At 46.7% G+C, this 16,101-nt stretch overlaps 1 protein-coding gene across 6 annotated transcripts in view; it reads left to right on the forward strand.

Moving 5' to 3' along the window:
- The window catches only part of ZZZ3 (zinc finger ZZ-type containing 3), a 707,971-nt gene that overhangs the window by 151,638 nt on the left and 540,232 nt on the right, over window positions 1–16,101 (forward strand). For all 6 annotated transcript variants that reach the window (XM_069641671.1, XM_069641666.1, XM_069641669.1 and 3 more), the window contains exon 3: window positions 404–542. In XM_069641671.1, the coding sequence (XP_069497772.1) occupies window positions 404–542 (139 nt within the window). The remainder of the gene's footprint in view (window positions 1–403; window positions 543–16,101) is intronic.

Raw genomic sequence — 16,101 nt, forward strand, 5'->3', positions numbered from 1 at the left:
ATTTCTTTTGTTTTGTAGCATGGCCATTTCATTTTATTTTAGCACCAAGAATTAATCACAGTAATGGTATTGCAACAAAGAAAAGGGGTGGAAAGTCGACAGTAAATGTTCACTCGGGTCTATAAAAAGCTTTGGGAAATGTTCAAAGTTCCATTGAAATATTATCTAAACCCACTCTAATCATTTCATTTGCTTAAAATGTAACATATGGTTTAACCTCGCTTCCTGATTTTAGTAACAAAATATTATGTTACCAGACATGTCGACACTTACTTTTTTATAAATAATGTTTTCTTTTATGTAGTGTATTGGCAATTTATCAGAATGTGCTGTTTTATTGGATTGTTTTTATTGTATTGATTTCTGAAGTCAGACTGTGGTAATATCCATTTCCTTTCTTCAGCTATCAGCGACTCTTGCAGACAATTGCTGTGCTAGAGGCCCAACGGACCCAAGCTGTTCAAGACCTGGAGAATTTAGGCAGGCACCAAAATGAAGCTTTGAAAGATCCCATCCGATTTGTGGAGAGACTTCAAAAGAAGGTATTCAGTTTCTATGTATTTTGCCAAAATAAACATTCTACCCATAAGAGATCATAAAGAAATACCACATAATAGAACCAGGATAGAAATTGAGATTGCATCAGCAGGAGTTAAACGTAACTCCTGGTTATCTAGCATTAGCCAGTGATCAGGAGCTACCACTGGGGAACGAGGAGCTAGTACATAGCATTTCACAAATATAACTTCCACATAAGATGCAAATATATAATTTTGTCCATTATTTATGACCCGTAAAGCTGTAAATGTTGTATAGTTGTGTCCTAACATTTATGTATAGATTGCCCCAAATGCCCAGAGTTAAATTCATGTAGGTGTGTTTCTTTGGCATTAGTTGCCCTGGGGAGCCAGAAATAGCTTCTGCTAGCTGTTGGTATCAAGTAAACCAGGCTCTTCTAAGCTCTAAGCAGGAGCTAAGTAGCCCCCAGCACCCATACATTTCGGGCCCTGTATAAGCATCATATAACCATCGGTTGGAAAACACAAAATGCTTGCAATGATAAAAATAAACAATATTTTGTGATTTCGTTCCTACCAAAAGCATATAGTGGAAGGGAACATCACTTTGTATTGTCTTCATATAGCCTACTGAGCAGGAAAGAACATTTCAAATGGATTGTGTCCTCCCATGCAATCCTCCTCTTCGATATTCGTATCTCGGCAACTTTGCTGCTTCGGAAAAGATTTTCTCGGCAGAGGGGGCTTTGCATGATGTTGTGGCGTTGATGTTCCTCGAGGACTGCCATCGAGCGTCGACGTCACCAGCAGTACAAATAGCTTTGATCACTAATGGCGCACTTTGTTTTTCTGTCGACAAAGTCTTCATCTGCCACCACTTCAGCCCCTAAATCGGGATTTGAAAAGTTTTACGACTGCGGGTCGAAAATGTCAATAACCGATCCTCACCATGTCTACCTGTGGTGTCTGGGCTCTGGGCACTGTACCGATGACTGCCGATCCTGTCGGTCAATGACAGAAATAGCTCTCTGGGAACGCAGACATAAACTGGCGGTGGGGAGGGCGACTTCGAAGTCTACTTCGAAGAAGAAAGAGACGTCCGAGGAGTCTAGAGACGCCACTCGGCGTGAAAGATCGAAGAGATCCCGGTCGAGGAGTCGATAGAGGCAGTTTTTGTCTTCATCTAAGAAGGCGAAGAAGAGATGCCATAGATCTCCCTCTTCTTGATCTGATTCCTCTTTCGAGGTAATTAGGTGCCCGACTAAGTCGGATTCCCCAAGTACATGAGATGCCTTTAGCGTGGAAATGATGCATATTTTTTGAGAATGCAGCCTGAACCCCCTCAATAGAAACACGCAAGAGCCATGCCCCGGTCGCTCCTTTGGACGACTCGGGGAAGTCTAAGGCTACCTCATTGAGGCTGAGCAGTAAGCCAGCTGAACGTCGAGATACTCGACCCAATGAGAAGGCGTCCAAAGTATTGACTCGAGATCCGAGTCGATACCGTCGAAATAACACAAATAGTCGAGGCCTTCGATGAATTTGTCGACACCATCAGCGCCGAGTGGTTAGATGCAGAAATCGAGGGTGATTCCTAGCAAAGCGACCCCTTTTTCGAAGCAGTCTACGATACTGTCGACAGAATCTTCGATCTCATCAAAGCCTATATCCGTTCAGGAAATAATGTATAAACCAAGTCCATGTCTTCAATTTATGAGGAGGAAAGTGCCTCTGATGAGACATCTCCATTCGGGGTGCAGTTTGGCACTCGGAATGTACCTGAAGAGCTCATTGACCATCGGTCAAGGATGAAAGACCTTAATTAAACCCTACAGTCTGCTAGTGGACTTGACAGTTCGCCAGAGCTGGAGTTTGGCAGGCCTGACCCCTCAGGACATGCAGATTCTAGTTGCAGAAATCTCATGAACAGGGTTACAGAATAAACGGGTTGGAGTAGGGCTTCCCCGACATATGAGCAGGATGACATGACGGACATCCTAGACCAGGGACCTCAGAAGGACCAGATCTTGCCCTTCCATAAGGCCCTTCGGAGGAAGGTGGTGGCCAATTGGGAAGCTCCAGAATCTGGGCCTGCTGTGATCAGAAATCTCCCTAGGAAGTACATACACTCTAGCAGCGATCCAGTCTACCTTTCCAAAAACCCTACGCCTAAGAGTTGAGTAGTTCAGGCTGCTACTTCAACCAAACAATCTTCCTATCCCTCTATTCCCCCGGATAGAGACGACAAGAAGGGGTTGATGCCTGGGCTTGCAAGGTCTTCACATCAGGCAGCTTTCCTTGAAGTCTACTAATGTCACCTGTACCGTGGCTAGATTTTTTTTATACCCTGTGGGACTGTGTTGCCATGGCAGCTGATCACATCCTGGAAGGCGAGGAAAGAGACGGCTTCCTGGCTATAGTAATGGATGGAAAGGAGGCAATGGGAGAGTCTCCAGTCAGTATTGGATACTGCTGACCGCATCAGTAGATCCATGGCTGCAAGCACCGTACTGCACAGGTTTGCGTGGTTGAGAAAGTCAGGGTTTGCACCGGACGTGCAGGCCAGGCAGATGAGTCTGAAGAAGCTGCAGACCTCCAAGGTGGTGGCTAAATCGCTTAGCGCCTCCATTCGACAACCTCAGTAGCCCTATTCAGGCTTATCTTCCTGGAGGGGTTGTTCTTTTCGTTTCTATTCCTCGCTTGGTAGAGGAAGACGACGGGCCGGACACAGGGGACAAAGAACCTTCCCTCGTGGTGGCCGAGGAAGTGGTGCTAAATCAGCCCCAGCAGTGGCATCTTTATCCTTAGCTGCTGCTGCAGCCGACTCTAAGCCACTCTGAGGCCTTGATCCATAAGACCCTGGTAGGAGGCAGAATCTCTCTGCATCTGAATGGATGGCGGGGCATTACTTCAAATGCGTGGGCGCAGGAAACAGTAGCCCAAGGTTACTGCCTTCCTTTTTAAAAAAAGGCCTCCAGATCATCCACTGGGAAACACTCTCAAAATTCCAGTTCCGCTCCTTGTGCAGCAAATATTAACCCTGCTAGAGAAAGGTGCATATTGAACATGTACCTGTAGCGGAGAGGAACAAGGGTTGGTATTCCCCCCTACTTTCTCATTTCCAAGAAGGACCGAGGATTGAGACCCATGTTGGACTTAAGAAACTTGAACAAGTTCCTCAGGAAGGACAAGTTCAAGATGGTTACCCTTTCTCAGATCCTTCAGGCTTTCCAACTCCAAGACTGGTAGGTATCATTGGACCTTCTGGATGCTTACTTTCATGTGCCCATCCATCTCAAGCACAGAAAGTACCTGAGGTTCTCGGTTGGCAGTTCTCATGATCCGTTTCGAGTTCTGCCATTCGGGCTGACCTCCGCCAGAGGGTTTTCACCAAGTGCATGACGTAGTGGCAGCGAGTCTCTGGGGAAGGGGGGATTCAAGTCTACCCCTACCTGGACGACTGGCTGATCAGGGATCGTTCACCCGAGCAAGCCGAGGAACATCTCAGTATCATCTGCCACTCCCTACACAGTCTGGGCTTCTCCATCAATTACAAGAAGTCCCATATGATACCATTCCAAAGACTCCAATTCATTAGAGCGGTCTTGGATACTTCCTTGGGGAAAGCCTCACCTCCCGAGGTGAGATCTCAACACATTCTGCAGATGGTAGCAAAATTCCAAAATGCCCAACATCTCCCGGCCTTCGATTTTCTGAGGTTGCTCGGCCTCATGACATCTTGCATTTTTCTGGTGTCAGAGGACAGATTGAGAATGGGATCCCTTCAATGGGCCCTTAGTACTCAGTGGTCCCAATTCTCAGGGAATATGTCAGATCAACTGCAAGTTCCGAGCAGAGTCACTCAGGACCTTCTATGGTGGCCTTGCAAAGAAGTCATTCTCAAGGCCGAATCTTTTTGGCAACCATGGCCGGAGATAATAGTAGTGACAACGCCTCACTCACGGGGTGGGGAGCCCACACCAACAAATCGACTATCGACTATCGGCGGTCGTTGGTCTCCCTCTGTACGGGGAAAGAATGCCGTTATAATAACGGACTACACAGTGGCCATGTATTACCTCAACAAGAGAGGTGGTGTAGGGTCACTACCACTGTGCAGAGGCAATGCAGCTCTGGTTCTGGGCGATACAAGAAGGAATCTCTAACGGCAGTTAGCCTAGCCGGAGAGCAGAACACGGCAGCGGATGCTCTGATCAGGCAGAGCACAGTCTCCCACGAGTGTGAACTAGTTCAGGAAGTCCTTCAGGAGATCTTCACCCTTTGGGGAACCCCTTAAGTGGATCTGTCTGCGACTGGTACCAACCCGGAAGTGCGATCTGCATTGCTCAAGGGAATTTCTCCCAAGAGGAGCTCTAGGGGACGCGTTCGTAGTGGACTGGAAGTTTCCACTTCTGTGTTCGTTTCCTCCAGTTCCCGTCATTCCTCACGTGATCAGGGGGGGTTGAGAAAGTTTGGCAAATCCATGATCCTAATTGACCTGTATTGGGCTAGGAGGACGTGGTACCCAGTCCTTTTGGACATGTCCATCTGCCCTCCCAATAAGTCTTCCACAAAGAGAGGATTTTAGGGTTCTCCATCCAGAGGTCAAGACACTCGGCCTTCACGCATGGTTTCTGAGAGGCTGAGATATAAGATGTGGGACCTCCCGGATGACTTAATGGAGATTTTGATTTCGGCCAGAAGGCCAGCAACCAAATCCTTGTACCGGTGTCGTTGGAATAAATTCAGTAACTGGTGCAAGGACAAGAATGTGGATCCATTTCAATGTGGCACTCCTATGATGCTTTCTTTCCTTGCATTTGGCTAATCTGGTTCTCGAGATTGGAACCATAAAAGGATACCTGGCAGCGCTTTCTATTTATGAGCGCTCCTCCTGAAGAAGTCTCTTATTTGAAAATACCTTTAATTGTTCAATTTCTGAAGGGACTCACTAATGTGTCCAGTCCCATTTAATGTCCCTGCTTGGGATTTAAACCTTGTGTTAAAATGTCTAACCTGTATCCCTTTCAAGCCTCTACATCCCTTCCCGTTAAGGCTCTTAACTTTGAAAACTGCTCTTCTTGAGCATTAACATCAGCACATAGGGTAAGTGAGTTGCAGCCTCTTTCATGCAAGCCTCCTCTTACTACGTTTTATGAGGATATGGTTGTCCTCGGAGTAAAACCATCATCCAAATGGCCATGTTAAACAAACTTAAGACTCTACAAGAAAAGATAAAAACCCACCGCAAAGCCACCCCCACAACCAACTCTCCCCCCAAAGCCAACGATCAAAACAACAATCGCACTAACAACTACCCTCCATTCTCCTTCCATGTTGTGACCGAATCAGAAGTCATAGCGCTCATGAAAAACATTAAACCCTCCTCTTGCAAGGTCGACACCTGCCCAGCATCACTGATCAAAGAATGCGCTGAACCCCTAGCCCCTTTCCTAACAGCCTTCATCAACGCGTCCCTTTCCTCGGGAGTCGTATCACCCTCCCTTCAGGAATCTTGGGTACACCCGCTTCTGAAAAAACCCACGCTTGACCCTGATCAACCCAACAACTACAGACCCATAACAACCGTACCGTTCATGCTAAAAATATTAGACAAAGCAGCTTACTTACAGCTCCAACAACACCTGGAAACCAACAACATCCTAGGTAAAAGACAATCTGGTTTCAGTCCTCGCCATGGAACCGAGACAGCCCTACTTGACTTAAAGATACAGCTCCAACAAACCATGGACCAGGGCAAGCCTGCTCTACTCCTATTCCTCGACCTATCCTCCGCATTCGACCTCGTAGACCATAAGATACTATGCAAACACTTCAAAAACGCAGCACAATTCTCCCAACAAGCCACCACCTGGGTCACATCCTTCCTCGAAGACAGGCTCATGAGAGTTTTCTCTGATCACGACAGCGTATCCCCCGCTCCCATCCACTGTGGAGACCCACAGGGTTCGTGCACCTCTCCCACACTCTATATCATTTTTACTCTCCCTCTCTTCAACGACCTCGATCACAACATAGCCTACACCAACTACGCTGATGACACTCAGGTCCTCCTCCCCCTCACTGGCTCTTACGATCAGGACGCAGCCACCCTCAACAAGATCTACGCCATTATCCAGGCATGGATGGCAGTAAACTGACTCAACGGAGACAAGACCGAAATACTCATAGTATGCCCCCAACAAGTCCACAGCAAACGTGACAGCAAATATGCCTCCTTCAACATAGACAAAACAAACATCCCTACCTCATCCGCGGCTAAAACCCTAGGAGTATACCTAGATGCCTCGCTCTCCATGTCCCGCAAAGTCAATGCTATCGCAGCCCTAGCGACCAAGGTCATAAATGCTGTCAATCCCTACCTATCCCCCAAAAACCGCCTTGCCATCGCAAGAGCCACAGTAGGAGCTAAGCTTCACTACTGCAACGTCCTATTTCTAGGCATCTCCACCAAAAACCTAAAAATAAATTCAAACCACACAAAACAACGCTCTGAGGGCAGCCCTCAGCATCCCTAAAAGAGAACACATATCCCAAGCAAGACGAAACGCTCACTGGCTCCCTGTTAGAGAGCGTATACTCTTCAAAGCACTCCATCACCCACGCCTGCCTCGCGCTAACAGCACCACCATACCTCTCAGAAACCATCCACAGAGACCGCTCCACCAGACCCAAACGCACCCAACACAGCAACCGACTCTCCGTCCCGACCTTCAAAAGACAAAAAGCTGGCGGATCTAGTTTCACGGTGCTCGCATCCAAGAGCTGGAACGTTCTACCCCCGGCCCTCCGAAAAGAACCCTCCATCACCACCTTCCGTAAGGCCCTCAAAACACAACTTTTCCAATAACACTCTAATGAACATATGCCACTATGGCTCACAGACTTAAAGAATGTCTTAGTTATCAATACTGCATACTATCCTGTACACTCTATACTAATCCATCTCATGAATACTATGCCTACTAAACCGCTATGCATACCTATCCCTGTATAGATATGACTATACCCTGTATAGACATGACCTTGCTAGACCCAAAGATGTACGTCTATGTATAAACAACTGTACCCTGTATAGACATGACTCCTCTAGACCCAGAAATGTATTGTCTATCTATAAACAATTGTATCTGCAAGCCAACTTCATTGTAACAGCGCCACGATGCCCCTGGGCCGTGGATGCTTTATAAATCTAAATAAAATAAAAAATAAAAAAAATAAAAATTTGTGCCGAAAGTAGTCTCTGACTTCCATTTGTCGCACAAGATCACCCTACCAACTTTCTACCCTCCTCCTAATTTGGGCAAGGAGGAAGAGGGGCTATATAGGCTGAACCCGAAAAGGCCTCTAAGCTTTTACATTGCAAGAATGTCAACATTTCTCCATGATGATCAACTTTTTGTGGGATATACCAGCCCTGAACTGTGCCTTGCAGTAACTAAAAAAACCATACCATGGTGGATTACACTGGCTATTGGGGAATGCTATAGACTTGTGAGAAAGGACACGCTGGAAGGTCTTCGGCTTATTACACGAGGGGCAGGGCAACTTCCGCAGCTCTTCAAAGGGGTGTCCCTATAAATGACATCTGCTCAGCGGCTACTTTGGCATCCATTCATACTATTGTCAATTGTTATTGCTTAGACTCCTCAAGGAGGTATTTTTGCTAAGGCAGTCCTCCATTCGATTAACGATTAATTTAAATAGTACTCCTTCCTCCAAATTATCACTGCTTTAGGAGTCTATCAAAGATGAGGAATACGTGGGAGGGCACAATCCATTTGAAGAAAAAGTTACTTACCTCTGGTAACGTTCTTTCAACTGGATGTTCCTCCCATGTATTCCTCATCGCCCCTCCCACCCCGCCGTACAATTTACGTGAATTACACTTTGCGTTTCATGAGAGCTTGCGGTCTGGGGCACGCCTGGTTAGTTCCTCGATTGATGGGAACGAAAAAAAACAGAACTGAAGCCAACGGGCGCTGCACAAGCTATTTGTAGTGCTGGTGACGTCGACGCTCAATGGCAGCCCTTGAGGCATATCGACGCCACGACATCGTGCACAGCACTCTCTTCCGAGAATTTATTTTCCGAAGCAGCAAAGCTGGCGAGATACGAATATGAAAGATGAGGAATAACGTGGGAGGAACATCCAGTCGAAAGAATGTTACCCGGGGTAAGTAATTTATCTGTCTGTTGTAAAGGCAGGATTACTTTTCTATTCATTAGGAAGTCTGGACATTGTTTATCGAAGTGAATATTGTGGTCGCATAGTTTAGTCCAAATATGTACAGGTGTGCGAATCGTAGAAAACAATGCAGTCTTGTATTTGTTTTTGGTCATGGTAACCAAACAATGCATAGTAGCACACTGTTACACAATTGGGGTTTCCTTGCAGGAACCTAAACGTAGATCTGTAATGCCAATTGCCATTTTAGACTCTGCATAACTAAGATGCATTGCCACATGCTTGAAAAAGCGCTCAATGAACTGCACTCGGCAGAGAAAACTGCCTAGGAAAGCTATGAAGGTACCACATAACAGATGTTTACAAATTCACATTACCTCACCCTTAAAACAAAAGAGAAATACCATGATGTATGAATTTTGTGCAGTTTTATTTTGCGATTTTTCTCCCTGTGCAGGGGAGATATTGCTACCATCCAATGAATGTTTTATTAAGCATTGGTTCCTAGATTATCTAGCCGCGCACCCATGACGCTTTTGCTCTTCAATATAAGTCTGTTAGGGGTTCATGATTAGTGGTTTGTCTTGCTTGACACACAGAGATCCAACTCTTTCCAGAGCCTGATGCTGGGTGCGCGAAAAACACGCTACATCATCAGGTAAGCACTTGGACCACCTTTGGGAGTGGAGGGGGGTTGAGATGGGCTCTGGTAAGGAGGTTTGATGAAAATCATGACATGACCCTAACTGAGACAGAAATCATGGATACCTCGATAGTTGTCCTGTGTAACGTAACCTGAGGGGGGTGGGACGAGTTCCCCCTCAAAATAGATTTCTCTGTTCTTCAATGCAGTGGAGAAGTGTAAATTAACCAATGTTGGTAATGAAATTAATTTCATGTAAGAGGATCAGTGTAATGAGCAACTGTTCATACCATTCGAGAGGGAGAGGATTCACCCTAGGGAGTCACCTGACCATGCACTGGTTTAACCTAACATGATGCCTCCTCTTTCAGAAACTGCTCCTCCCTAATACTTAGGTTAACATACCCTCCATGCCCCACCTTGAGACTGGGTGATCTGCTCCGACCTGTGTCCTAACCGGGTTGCTTGTGATGTACAGTATTCATAAAGTGTGGACTAAGGCCCGAAGACATCTAGGCTTTCAATGCTTTTCAAAACTGGAGTTAACCTACAATCCTGCACATGGAGGCAGGCAGGGAATTCTACAGGGTTGGGGCAAGTATCAAAAAAGAGTGGCCCTCTATCGGAGCTCTGTGGTAGCATGGGGTTTTAAATGCACTTGCTACGTGACACCCAGTAGGTTGATAACGCTCCAGTTTAGTTAGTAGGTAAGCTGGCCCAGTCTTATAAAAAACCTGGTGGGAGATGTATAAGATCTTAAACTCAACTTGAACTTTGACATGCAGGCAGTGAAGCTGCTGTAGCATGACTAAAGAAGGGGTGAGTTTAGGGCAAGCTGTGCTTCAGAGTTTTTGAGAACTAGAAGATGCTGAATCTGATATGTCTGCTGCCTAGGTAGATCCCATTGCAATAATCTAGTGATCCGATGATCGAGGAGTTAACTACTTTCACCCGGCAATCCGCTGGTAGAAAAGGAAGAATTTTTCTAAGCGCCATTAATTTTGCAGCGCCGGTGTTGAAAACAGCCATGCTTCTACATCACTTGCTACCAACTTCCCCATCCTCTTCCTCCGTTGCTAGCTCCCTGCTCCCATGTATCTTTGTTTTCCTCACTGTGTCCATCCCCCTAAGATTTTTAAAGAGCTCTGTTCCTTCCTAAAGCTAGGTCCGTGTTGAATAAATATGATGATAATCATCATTTATTTGTTTAATCCAAATTGATAATTAATACAAATTGATGCTGTTACAGAATAAATGTTTCTTTATCTTTAATGTCTATACATGAAATTGGACACCATACAAACTCCCGTGTGTTATTGGGTTGTGTTCAAGAGTTCCTACATTTCTTAAAATATAGATCCAGGTTTATTGCCCGCCAATCAGTGGGTGTAGACACCTTCGTATAACCATACAAAACCACATGTAAAGAGGGCAGTACCCTTTTCTGGTTATATCTGGAAGGACATCTGGAAGGGCATCTGTGTATATGTACTCCGTGCTGGCCCCAGATCTCCTGTTATTGACACTTAGTACCAGGCAGTAAAATAGGCTTTAGAAATGCGATCAACAAAATATTTGCATCTCTAAAATCAAAATCTTGTATTCTTTAGAATAAGGGTTTCATTGAGGGGCGAGGGAGACAACGTTTGTTTCACAAGTAAATTGTCTTTTTTTCAAACTGGTGGGCTTGCTTTAGTCCAATAACCTGTGGATGTTTGCCATTAAGTGGGTGAGTCGCCGCCTTCTTCTGGGATTCACTTTGGAACAAATGCCTGAGGCGGAAAAACCATTGGACCTCTTTCGGTAGAGTTGACTTTCCAAAGCTCTCCATTACAAAGTATTAAATAGTTTTCAAAAAATTATTGGCAGAGTTTGCTAAATAAAATGTTATTGATTAGCAAGCAAACTTATTTGATTAGCAGTTTTGTACCAATATTGTCACCAGAAGTGACATGTACCAAACGCATAAAATGAGCAACAATGCAACATTTTTGTGCACCTCTCAGTGAGATGAGGGTCTCTAAAATGTAAACTTTATCTGCATTAATGGATGCAAATAAATAGATATGATGAGTTAAGGCTCTGAAAACAGTTTTCAATGCAAAGCTCTGTGCAACTTGGTGCAGTCTGTGTTGCACTGGGAAATGTCCTGTATACTGTATGCTTTTCCCATCATTTGCTGTGTAAAGAGAAGTTCACAATGTTTCATAAATAAAAATGTCACAATGTTAAAAGAAAGTCATAGCTAGAGACAAAGTTCATAGTATGGTATTGCGACAGTTTGGGTGATTGTAAACTTCAGGCGGACAAGATGGCCCTTGCTTGTCATTAACACGACCCTCACGTCCGAGCCAGGTAGAACAAGCGCAGCCTTCAAAAGCTGTGCACCCACAAAAGCAGTATTTATCGCTATTAACTCTCTTGGCTGGGGGCAGATAATTGTTTAATTTTTTTAAGGGTGTAGTCAGTGGTCCACTAATAAGTACATAATAAAAACCACGCACCCAAAAAACGGAGCGCAACCCGGGCAAGAAGCAACACTGTTTATTACAGCTGGATGAGAACACATTAAACAAAACAGTGGATTAGCTCTGATCAAGAGGCTTTCATCCAAATGGGCTATGAACAGCAGTTTTATAACAATAAATACAATAGTCAGTAGAAACAATTGCAAGTTGGAGGATTCATTTTTTTCTGTGCTTCCCATGGATTTGATTGGTTTACAATCTCTTCTTCCTCTATAGTTACATTAGTCATTAAGGCAAACAGTTCAATAGTTTCTCATCACCTCACCTCCCCATGTGGTACCGCATTTTATTCACTGCCCAGCCCATCTTGTTAACGAAGCAACATTGCTGACTGCCAGAAACTTTAATATATTGCTTTTGGTCAGCATCATTGAGAATGGAACACAAGACATACTGCAGCTGGTGGGAAAGGTGAAATTCACACGATACCTGTTAATGACCTTTGCAGACTCTGTAGTAGATACCTCGAGGGCTGGCCCCCTCGCCTGAGCTTAGAAACTGTCTGATTGGTCCTCCCAGGGAGACCACTCCGTCCAGTGTTCATTTCCCACTGCTGCCTGCTGATGGGCATCAGCAGTCATGTGACAGGCACACTGGTACAGATCCACCCTCCCTGCTACTGTGCAAGGCAGTATGTTAGGCAGATAGGGTAATTTAAATCACCAGTTAGGCTACACAAGTGTCAATTTGCATTTGCAAACCTATAGAATTACATAGAATATCACAAATCGACACTGCTTATTTTATGCCTTGCACTGAGCTGAAGTCTGAGTGTTAAAGGCAGAAGAGCTCTCTTCCCTACCCATCCCCATAGCACATGGGGGTGTGACCTGCTGCTGGAACAGAACGCCATTTCTGCCAGTCACACTGTTCCCTAGGACTTCATTGTGGTGAAGGACTCCTGAACTTGTACACCAGCCTCCATTTCATTGGGCGGTGCCGTGAACAAGGACTACACATGTCCTTGAGACTGCTAAGAGGGTCTTGCAGCACCTGAGAGCCAAGACGACCAGGCATCCTGTGTTTGCGCCATCGCACCCCTAACAGCTATGCTTTGAGCCCGTTTGACTCAGTGGAAACTTAAAAGGACCCCTTTGGAGAGGTCTGCTATTCCACACACTCCCAACCAGTTGGCTGCTGCATCATGCCAGCGGAGTGTCGTCGCTGCTGCTTCAGCTAGACGTCCGTTGTTGCATCTGCCATGTTACTGCCTTTCCAAACACCGGCATCTTCATTGCAGTTCTACATCGCCAGTCGAACTGACTCTGGTGACCTCCACGAACAGCGACCATCGAATGCTAGAGCAGTGGCCATCGAACGCGCCATCAAACCGGCCGTCTCGAACTGCACATCCAGTTACCAGCATCTTTGCCGTCGAACTGCCAGCTGAACTGACCCTGGTGGCCCTCATGATCCGCTCCTATTCAAGCATCGCTTTGAACTGCAATACACTTTGGTTTGAACCCTGCTCTACACTGTTCCACGTCTGGAGCAACATGAGTGACACATTGGAGCCGCTTCAGACTGCATTAGCAGCACCTAGAAGCCTGATTCTCTGTTTAACCGCCAAGACCAGCAAAAGGTACAATTGGCTGGTAACTGCCCCCTTGGTCCATCTTTGGACAACAGAGACTACCTAGGTCACCATTCATCCCGATTTGCACCAGAACATGTCCTTTTATAAACATTGTGGTTTAATCCCTTGTCTCCCCCTTTTCCATTACCCAGATTGTTGCAACTTTCTAACCTTGCAATCTGTTCTTTCCACATGGTGGGTTTTGGATGATGATGATGATTTTTCTATTTAGTTATTGGAGATTGTGTGTGTGTGTGTGTGTGTGTGTGTGTATATATATATTTCTGATGTTTGTTAATCTGCTTAGAATCACATGCTGTGCATAGGTCCGACATCCAGTGGTGACTGCGGAGTATTGCATTTTGTTTTTCGTAGTCGAAAAGGGACGTCGACAAGGCGTGTCTGAAACACTATCCCTATAGTGACGTGCGTTGTACCCACAATCCCTCACGCGTCGAGGTCCCTCAGATTGTTTTTTTCCGCCCAGCTACTGGTCGCCTTTACGCGGAGCTCCTCGAGAAACATTGCAGATTTCATCTCCTCGACCTTTGGTCGTTTTCCTATATTAATATAGAACATATCGATCCCTCCCTCGACGCTGTTGTGAAGCTGTCTCCGCCGAGCAAGATCTTCGACGGATGGGGCGAGCGGAGGAGGTCCTTTAGCGTTGCCGAACACGTGGCCTGACCTCGCAGGCCATATACAGTAGGGAGAGTGGGGGTCGTGGGACATCTCTGGTTCTTTTCTGAGAATGCCTTTCCTTTTCCCCTTCCTTTCCCTTGGGGTGGTTATCACGATTTATTGCCTCGGCTATGGAGAGGACACCCTTTAGGTTTTGCCCGCTTTGCAAGGGCAAGTTTACTTGGAAGGACAAGCATTCACGGTGTAACCGCTGCTTGCCCCTCGATCACAAAGAGGAAGGTTGCACGGCTTGTCGGCTTCTTAAGCCTAGGACTCTAAAAGACCGTAGGGTCAAGAGGTGGGCGGCCTACGCTATGTCGAAGGCCGACGCTTCACCCACCGTTGCTACCACCGACAGTGACGAGGAACGTGATACCACGACCTCCGCTACGGAAGTCGAAAACCCCCCTAAAGAGCGCACACGCGCTTCGTCGTCTGTCCCCGGCCCCGACGGGCTCGGCTCACGCCCTGCTTATGGGGATGAACACCCGGCGACATTGACGCACACAAGACCACACATAAGCACACAACCCATGGCTCTTCTTCGTCGAAGGCGAAGAGAGCATCAGCGCCCAAGGAGACGCAGGTTCCACCGGCGGCCTCCTCGGACCGTTCGGGTTCGAAGCCCCTCTCGCAACCGCAGCCGCGACCAGCGACTGGGCTTTCGGCAGATAAGGGCGCCGCCCCCAAATCATCGGCTGGCGCGCATCAGCAGAAAGCGCATGCCGCCGTAGAGCGATCGACACCCATAACGTCGAGACCACAGCCCTCCGCTGACAAACGAGTCGCTGAGAGCTTGGCGAGGATCGTGGTAGCCGACGCCCACAAGCGTACGCCAAAAGACACGTCGAGCGCTACGCAGAGGTCGAAAGACACGCCGAAAAAGCCCGAAGAAAGGCAGGGACTATCCCCTTCAGTCGAGGGGACCCCCAACACACCTGAAGGCTTTTCGGAGGGTGACGGGACACTTTCCTCGACGTTGTGGGAGAGGTCGAGCCGTTTTCAGCTACAAGACACTATTTTACCCCCGCTAGACCGCTCAGGGGTACCCCATGAAACCATGGAAAGGCTCCATCTCTGCATGGAAAGAATGGAGAGGTTTATGAATACCCAGAACTCTCCCACTCCCAAGAGAATAAGAGAAGGGCCTCAGGAGGACCCCAGGGCCAACATTCCGAGACTAGTCAATCCCCACCAGGACACAGCCTCAGACTTCCATAGTGTGTATGACCTCACTGGGGAAGAACATTACTTTGAGGAAGAGGATGATTTTATGGACGAGGAAGAGGGACGGAACCAGGAGGAAGGTCTGGAAGACAGCCCAGACTTGGTCGGAGAAGGCTTCAGAGAAAATCCAGAAGAAGGACCTTCTCACCCCTGGCAATCCCCTTCAATATATTCCGACACTGATGTCCTGAACCTAAATCCTCCTGACAATTCACCTATTAGAAACACGTCTCCCATTGACGATCAGCCCACTTTCAATGCCCTGTTGCGCAGAGCAGCAGCACATTTCGAACTGGACACTGGGGAGCTCTCTCCTGAATTAGACTTTGTGGAAAGAGTAATTAAGGAGAAACCCCCGGTCAGTCAGACCATTCCCTTCCTCGCTTCGGTGAAGAGAAGAATCATCCCTTCGCTGTCCACACCCGCACTAATCAGAGGGGTCAATCCTAGAATTGAAAAACTTTTCACTCCTTCACCCTCAGACCTGCTGTACATCAGGGGACATTCCATTCCGGATTCCCTGGTAGTAACCAATACAAGAAAGAGGGCAGGGGTACCACTTTCCACCAGTGAGGCACCACCTGACAAGGAGGGCAAGCGGTTATATGCCCTTGCAAAAAGAGTTACATCCTCGGCTGCCTTTTCGGCAAGAATTGCGAACAACAATTCTTTGCTCGCTAGCTATGCGGACGCGCAGTGGGCCAAACTGCGCAAAGATG

The sequence above is a fragment of the Ambystoma mexicanum genome, chromosome 1q (genome assembly GCF_040938575.1).
Source record: "Ambystoma mexicanum isolate Mex_15411 chromosome 1q, UKY_AmexF1_1, whole genome shotgun sequence".
Lineage (NCBI taxonomy): Eukaryota > Metazoa > Chordata > Amphibia > Caudata > Ambystomatidae > Ambystoma > Ambystoma mexicanum.